Source organism: Pollachius pollachius (genome assembly GCF_949987615.1).
Source record: "Pollachius pollachius genome assembly, chromosome: 15".
Classification (NCBI taxonomy): domain Eukaryota; kingdom Metazoa; phylum Chordata; class Actinopteri; order Gadiformes; family Gadidae; genus Pollachius; species Pollachius pollachius.
Genome location: NC_136948.1, coordinates 12,404,642 through 12,412,548, shown reverse-complemented (window position 1 = coordinate 12,412,548; position 7,907 = coordinate 12,404,642). Strand labels below are relative to the sequence as shown.

General features: G+C 42.2%; 1 protein-coding gene across 2 annotated transcripts; it reads left to right on the top strand.

Moving 5' to 3' along the window:
• Positions 1-1,642: 1,642 nt before the first annotated feature.
• On the top strand, positions 1,643-2,944 carry otx2b (orthodenticle homeobox 2b; the record flags this gene model as incomplete). 2 transcript variants are annotated; one of them, XM_079752070.1, is made up of 3 exons in its annotated part: positions 1,643-1,739; positions 1,978-2,129; positions 2,321-2,944. In XM_079752070.1, the coding sequence occupies 3 exons, from the start codon at positions 1,643-1,645 to the stop codon at positions 2,942-2,944; spliced, it is 873 nt and encodes a 290-aa protein (XP_079608196.1). The 2 variants fall into 2 exon arrangements, with proteins under 2 accessions (XP_079608196.1, XP_079608195.1); XM_079752069.1 differs by having other exon boundaries at positions 1,643-1,793.
• Positions 2,945-7,907: the final 4,963 nt, after the last annotated feature.

Sequence of the window (7,907 nt, the reverse complement as noted above, 5' to 3'; positions counted from 1 at the left end):
CAGGCTGCTACCTGCGTCTGGAAGTACTTCCCAAACTATTAATTTCTGTTCGATTATGTTCCTCGTGCTACATTCCGTTGAAGGTCTTCTTGGGGCGATCTGGTAACAGATGGGGACAGTGGAGGAGGTGGGTGCTCTCTCCACGCACCTCCCTGCTCTCCTGCACTCAAATGGGCTTTTAGCGGACTTGTTATTCCACGCTAAACATCTCCAAACGGCCGGGCCTTTTCCCACCTGTGCGGGGGACAGTTCTGCTTTTCAACCTCGGATGTTCACAACCAGACCGCAAACACAGAGACAATAAGTAAAATAATATTTGACGGCTTTAGAATTATCTGAATTATCTGCTTTATAATTAGGGGCAATACTCAGGCGGATATAAATAAACGAAAACTATGGACCTAGGCCTAAATTTTCCTAAATCAGTGCTATTTGGGAAGATCGTCTAACATTTTAATCTATAACCGTTAACAAATCAACTGATAATAACCGGGAGGTCTAGATGTAGCCTACCTCATTGGTCAGCTATAACGAATATGGTTTGAGATCACATTTCAGTCTTTTCTTATCCTATTTTTGAGGGCAAATGTGGTTTTAGGCGCCTGGCAACATGTGCGCAATGTTCACTAAATGTCGATTTGGAGCCAGCGGCAATTAGGGCGCGCGTGCCACTCAGATTAACTCGTTAATTCACTAACATTTATAATCATTAATTATTGGACAAGGCCATTATTGTTAGGGCGTTCAACTGTTGAGGGTCTGCTTTAAGTGGGACAGATTGAGTCGAGGGGGGAAAACCGTTGGCTTTCTGAACAACAACATTGTTACTGGTTGATTAAATGTCCAACTGCAGAAAAACATTGGATCGTAATATTATTCAATTTAAAAAGGCGGCAGTAAAAAGACAATTCAATCACTGTGTTCTATGGTTATTGGACTTTGAAACCTATCCTCTTCCATTTTAAACATTAACTCATATTTAATGACCCCTTAGTTTCTTTCGTTAAATAATATAATTCACAATAAGAAAAATAAAAAGGTAAATATAAGTTATACAATTATAATAAAACAAAATATGTTACTAAGTAAGTAAACGCGAGCATGGGGGGATGAACACATTGATCTATGTGTCTTGCCTGTATTAAGCTGAACTGGCCTCGTTTCAAACACATCGCATTAAATCGATCCTCTATTATCGGTAATTTTTGAACGTCTCTTATCCATTGTTTTGGCTTTTTCCACACATCATCCAAAGTGGCGTGTACGTCTATTTGTCATGTCACATGACTTGTTGCAATAATTTGTTGCTACGTTGCCCAAGGGTTTGTGTTTGTGAGAGAGAGAGAGAGAGAGAGAGAGAGAGAGAGAGAGAGAGAGAGAGAGAGGGATAGAAAATGGTCGAGCGTGTTTTAATAAGCAGCGCTCCGAGGAGGACAGCTGTGTGGCGCTCTGCAACCAAATCGGTTTCTTTCTTTGCAAAACCAAAAAAGGAGTCGAGTAGGAACTAATTGTTTTGTCGTTTTTGGGGACAGGTCGGCCTATCCGCGGACCACACGATACACCGAGAAACACCGGGAACATAGCTGGTGCTTCATCCACTTTCAAGATTTTCTCCAACTTCAACCCCCAGACGAACATTAGCATGATGTCGTATCTGAAGCAACCCCCTTACACAGTCAACGGACTGAGCCTCACCACTTCGGGGATGGACCTCCTGCACCCATCGGTAGGATATCCAGGTACGTTCACACGTCCCCCAGGAAAAAGACACTGTCCAGCACTGATTCTGGTGCGTATTAATAAAACAGTAGTAAAACAATTAAATGTTAACGTTGTTAATAGGATTGCATATTATGGGCCGGTTCCCATGGTGGTCATTTGTCCCTATATTGTAAATACAACCGATTTCGATTATTTTGATGTTTATTAAACCAAAATAAATATATTCATTTCGTGTTTTTTATTTTTTACTCTTAGCGACGCCACGTAAGCAAAGGCGGGAACGAACGACGTTCACGCGTGCCCAGCTGGACGTCCTGGAGGCGCTGTTCGCCAAGACGCGCTATCCCGACATCTTCATGCGCGAGGAGGTGGCGCTGAAGATCAACTTACCTGAGTCCCGAGTACAGGTGAGCAGAAAGAGGCAGAGAACCGCTCAACCCCCACAGAGCAAACTGGTTGAACAGGCCGCTCATTAACGTTATTTTTGTAAATAAGGATTTCTTATTTATAAAATAAAATAAAAACCATAACCTAATTTTGGCAAAAAATATATCACCCCCGTAAACATTACAAGGTCGATAAAATGTGTTGCTTCTAGGTGTGGTTCAAGAACCGACGGGCCAAGTGCCGCCAGCAGCAGCAGCAGCAGCAGAACGGGGGCCAGAACAAGGTGCGGCCGGCCAAGAAAAAGAGTTCCCCCACCCGGGAAGTGAGCTCGGAGAGCGGGGCCAGTGGACAGTTCACCCCGCCGACCAGTACCACCACCGTCCCCGCTGTCCCGACCAGCACCGCGCCGGTGTCCATCTGGAGCCCCGCGTCCATCTCCCCGCTGTCCGACCCTCTCTCTACCTCATCTTCGTGCATGCAACGATCTTACCCGATGACCTACACTCAAGCCTCGGGCTACAGCCAGGGCTACGCCGGGTCAACCTCTTACTTTGGCGGCATGGACTGCGGCTCGTACCTGACTCCGATGCACCACCAGCTGCCGGGCCCGGGCTCGACCCTCAGTCCCATGGGCACTAACGCGGTCACCAGCCATTTGAACCAGTCCCAGGCGCCCCTCTCCACCCAGGGATACGGTGCGTCGGGGCTGGGCTTCAACTCCACCACGGACTGCCTGGATTATAAGGACCAAGCGGCCTCGTGGAAGCTGAATTTCAACGCCGATTGCTTGGATTATAAAGATCAAACTTCCTCTTGGAAATTCCAAGTTCTGTGAAAAGAACATTCTCGTGTCAAGTGCAGAATCGACCCCTCAAGCGAAGCGCCGCCATCCCTCATAAACCCGAATAGACTGGTCCATTTGTGTCGTGGGGCGGCGGGACTCGACGACCTCCAGATTGCGGCCTGATGTTCGTCCTCAGGAGGAAGTTTAATTTATTTTAGCCCGACAAAGACGTGTTCTTTGTTTCTGAACACCACTGAGGGCCACACGAAAACCTGCGGGCCAACCTGGGGGCCAATTCAGAGCGGACTCTTAGAAACGCTTTCCAGCCACGAAACAAATGTTTGATTGCGAAACCAAACTGCCAGACACCACGACTTGTTGACTTTGGGATGGACAGGCTTCTTTCCAACGAGTTGAACCGCTTTGCCGTGTAATGGCAGAGGCGCGGTCACGAGGACGGTGTGGGAGGACTGCGCGTCCACGAGGCGACACGGATGCACTACTTTATTTAAGAAAAAAGTGTTTATAAGGAATCAATATGTAGTTTCTAAGAGACAATCAGTGTGCGTCTTATATAAATGGTACATATGTGTTTTTTATCTGTGCTAGCCTTCGAAACTGTGATCTGTTGTATTGTATGCAAATTGTGAGCCCCGCGCATAAGATTCTGCTGTGATTTTAATAGATTTCTATACCTTTGTTTTGCTAATGGTTAAATTATTGGTAGTGCATACAGAGGTGAGATTTCCGGAGCACAAGCCAGTAAAACCAGGGCCAGCCATACTGGGAAAAAGTTCTTAAGGAGAAATCTACACTTGCGCAAGAATCCCCCACCACCGGTGTCCACACACACGATGGATATGGACCCCCGCTGGTTTCACAGACACTGTGGCCCCCGCCGTCCAAAAGACATGAATAAAGGTCCTGAGAACCGACCCCGCTCATTCATGAAGGAACTCGATCGTGTGTGTGCGTGTGTGTGAAAGAGAATCACGCGCCTTTAGGCGTCTGTTGGATGTTCGCTTTTCTGTTGGAAAAGTGAAGTGAAGACGAAGGAATCGAAGTCTTCATTTATATTTATTAAGGTTTATAAAATCTAACATAAAGGTATTATTATGCCCAACATAGCCCTTAGGCCCAGCCTTTTTACTAGTTTAACAATCTGGACCAAAGCAGTAAGAAATCCTCAAACCCCAAGAAAAAAAACATGAAATAATGGGTCCTAAATTTAACCGGTTTGTGTCGGGTTTTGGTATACGAAAGGTTTGAGGAGAATTTCGAGACCATCCTCTGCCATGACCTTCCCTTATTTAGGCTTTTAAATGAAACATTTGGGGATGCATTTATGTATATTTACTTTTCATATTAAACGTAAAATCATCGAAAGGGTTTCAGGATCAGCTGTACAAAAAGATGCATACCAATAATCGAAAATATTGAAATGTATAATACATATATAAAAAATTCATATGAAATAATGTCAAAACTGAGTTAATCCGAGCCTAAAATATATGATAATCCCGATATTTCACCGGCGGGTTTGGTTCGGGCCCCTCTCCTCCCAGGCCAGCTAAACCCCATGCTGCTGTTTAGACCCCAGAAAATACCACTTTGAACCTAAATTATTCAAATTCAACAAAACATCACAAATATACGCCTATAAAGTTTCCAAAGAACTTTTTACGGTTAAACGTCCGTCTGAAACGTGCATTGGCCCCCAGGAGCCGTGGCCCCCAAAACTCCTCCAACTGTTGAAGTGCGTTATTGTCTCGCCGAGGAGTCAGGCAGCCAATCGGCTCTTTAATGACGCGTCGTGGCTCTGCGCTGGGCTAATTGTTAGAAGTCGAACATTCAATTAGGATCCTTGACATTGCCAATAATCTCTCTTTCATTGAAGTCTTCAGTGAAGGAGCTCACTAATTAAAAGCGTTGCTTGAAATAATCGAAGCGTTACAGAGGAAAGCGACTTTGATTGCAGTCTCAGCTCGGCCTGAAAGAGGGGTGCTGGCGCCCCTTTTCCTCTTTAAATGATTTGAAATAGTTTATTGGAATAATTTAAAATGGTCAGAATCAATAACATGTAACGCATGAAACAGGCTGAATTCTGGATGCCTTTGGTAGTGGTTTAAATTAGCAACATATAATACACTGTAGTGTATAAATAAGGCTATTATTGGGATAACATTTGTAATATTTTCTTCCACAAAATTCTGTTTCTTTATCTAACAATTTAGGCCTTTTTTAATCGGTTCCCTGGGATTTCATCATTGGGACCTGCATTCTTATAAAAGCCATACAAATAAATTACCTGATTCGGAAACAATCTTTAAAGAAACAAAACCTATAGGGCTTAAGTTTCCCATATTCTGTCAAAATAATTTTCTTATCCTTATTTGTCCAGTAGCCTCGATGCCTACACTGTAGTATCAAAACCAAATCACTAATAGTCACGAACAACAGTAATGAGTGTCATAATAAAACATAATAATACTAGTTTCTCCTATTTGACCTGGATTAAGCCATTGGCAGTGTTAGGCTTTATTAAATGATTCATGTTAGAACTTTTGTCAATTAATTTACAGAATTTGGATTATTAGCCTACATAGTATCATTCTAGATAATGTCTTTCCTAACTTAGTAGTCATGGATATCATTTAAATTATATAACATTTAAACCATATCATGCATCATTTTAACTATAGGCCTATATATTTTTGATAATAATAAAATGAGCGATACTTGGACTTCTGGTTGGTGGCACAGAACGTGCCATCCACCGCCCCGTAACGCGGCACATGTTACAGTAGCATCGTGCTGTAGCATATTACAACAGCACATGTTTCCTGCTGTAGTCTCCATTAACGAAGGTCGACATAAAATTACACAATACAGAAAACGTTATTCGTAATCAATACTTACAAAATATTGCATGGAGCAGATCTAGGGCCGAGTAACATTCTGTCAGTTGTCATATTAATTTAGGCCTGCTTGTTTGTTAGCCTGGCGGTAGCCCGGAGGGCGGGGCCTGGCGGGCCCCGGAGGAGCGGGGCCTGAGAGCGGATAGTGGCCCCAATACGCGCGGGGACTTTAATTGAGCAGATCTTTTCTTTCTGAATCAAGGGCGTTCCGTTCAAAAAGAAACACAACGACTCCTTTGGCTTTAACTCGACCCCAAGCTCCCGAGTCTAACCCGGCGGGGGTGAGGATGGGAAGGAAAGAATCAAATGGGTCTACGAGTGCCCCACATCTTGGGAAAGAGAGACTAGATTAATGTAGCGACCATGGGTCCAGAATATTGGCTACAGGTTTGAATCCGGACCAAGCGATGCTAAAGAGCATATGGGGCCCCCAGACGCCTCGTTCCTGTCTCTCCGATGTGGTCCAACAATGGTCTTTAAACTCCCTTGTCTCGGTGTAACAACATCAGGAGTCCACGCAGAGTTCGGCACGGAGAACTTTACGCACGGAGAACTGTCCAAAGATCCGACAGCTATTCCAAGAGAGAACATTTAGACCTAAAGTGACCTTTATGATGTCCCAATAACCTCACCAATTATTTCATCATTTGTGTTGACGGTTTAACTACCAAAAAAACAAAAAACAAAACAAAAAACAAAATATATATATATATATAAATAACATAAAAGATCTTATAACAATATGTTAAAGGTAAACTGGTTTGAAGTGGATTATCTACGTGCATCGAATTTTTTATGAGACAAACAGACGAGTACCGTCCGGAAGATAAAACGTTTATCGACCCATTTTCTGATTTATTTTTAGAGTAAATATAGAATCTAGAGGGAAGCATAAATAACATAAATAACAACAACGATACATATCAGGACTACCTCACAAGCGACTCGTATACAGTGTATTTTAGTTAATAAAAAACAACAATAAAAATAACACAGGGCAAAAAGGCCTATCAACTTGAAATCATTGTTTTCTAAAATTAAAAATGCTTGAAATTATCACAGACGTCATGATTAAACTTAATAATATGTGTAGTTTACGTTTAACAGCTTAACAAAAAAAATGCTATAGAAAACACGTGGGTTTGAAAAAGTACCACAACTGGTAACGACCCCAGCACTAACAGATGGCTGCGTAAAGACGGGCCCCCAATTTCGTCCACAGTAGCTCGTCGCTTATTGCTCCAATAACCCAATGGCTCTTTAAGTTCCTTATCGGTACCATCTACCTGTTTTCATTATGATTTATCAGTCCACACACGGACGAACTGTCGTACGTCCAAGGGCAGTATGGTTATTTTTTAAAGCAACAGTGTCTAAAGCTTTAAAATCCTTTAACTAAATATGCCTAAACGAAAGCCCAGTAATGTGCGTAAGCCTGCGTATGGCAGAGGGCTTATCAGTTCATTAGCCACTTGATGGCCTATTTTAAGTTTCCGTACGTGGATGTAAATGTGACCATCCATTAGCGGGTCATATTCTGTTAAGCTATCCAAAAGGGTTGAAAGACTGAACTGAATCATAAGAAGATTATCAAATCTCAGCATATGTGGGGGAAAAACACACAAAAAAAACATATTACGCCTAAAGCTTCGGGGTCAAGTTGAATCAGAGTTGGGTACAGGCCATAGCTAGGACTATATTCTAAATCTATATTCAAAAGTAGAACATTGGTCACGGGAACAATGTAAACAGTGTTTACCTGTGATCAAAATTATTATTGATAATATTATGCTGATTAGCTCCGCATGCAAAGGACCAGAGATATGATTTAGGTCCTGACCAATTCAATCAATTTTAATATCTGGAATATTATTGAGCCAATTGGTTTATAACTATCAATTGTAATAATTAAAGATTAAGAAGTAAAGACATTTATATCGTAACTTTCTCATTGCAGAAAAAAATTACCGAGAAATATAAGTAGTTAATATACTATATTTGCTTTTGGGTTTGGAAAACAATAATAATAATATATTGACTGAAACGTATTCCAGAGTATGCTGTCAGATCAGTGATTTGGCTTTGAATAAGGTTTG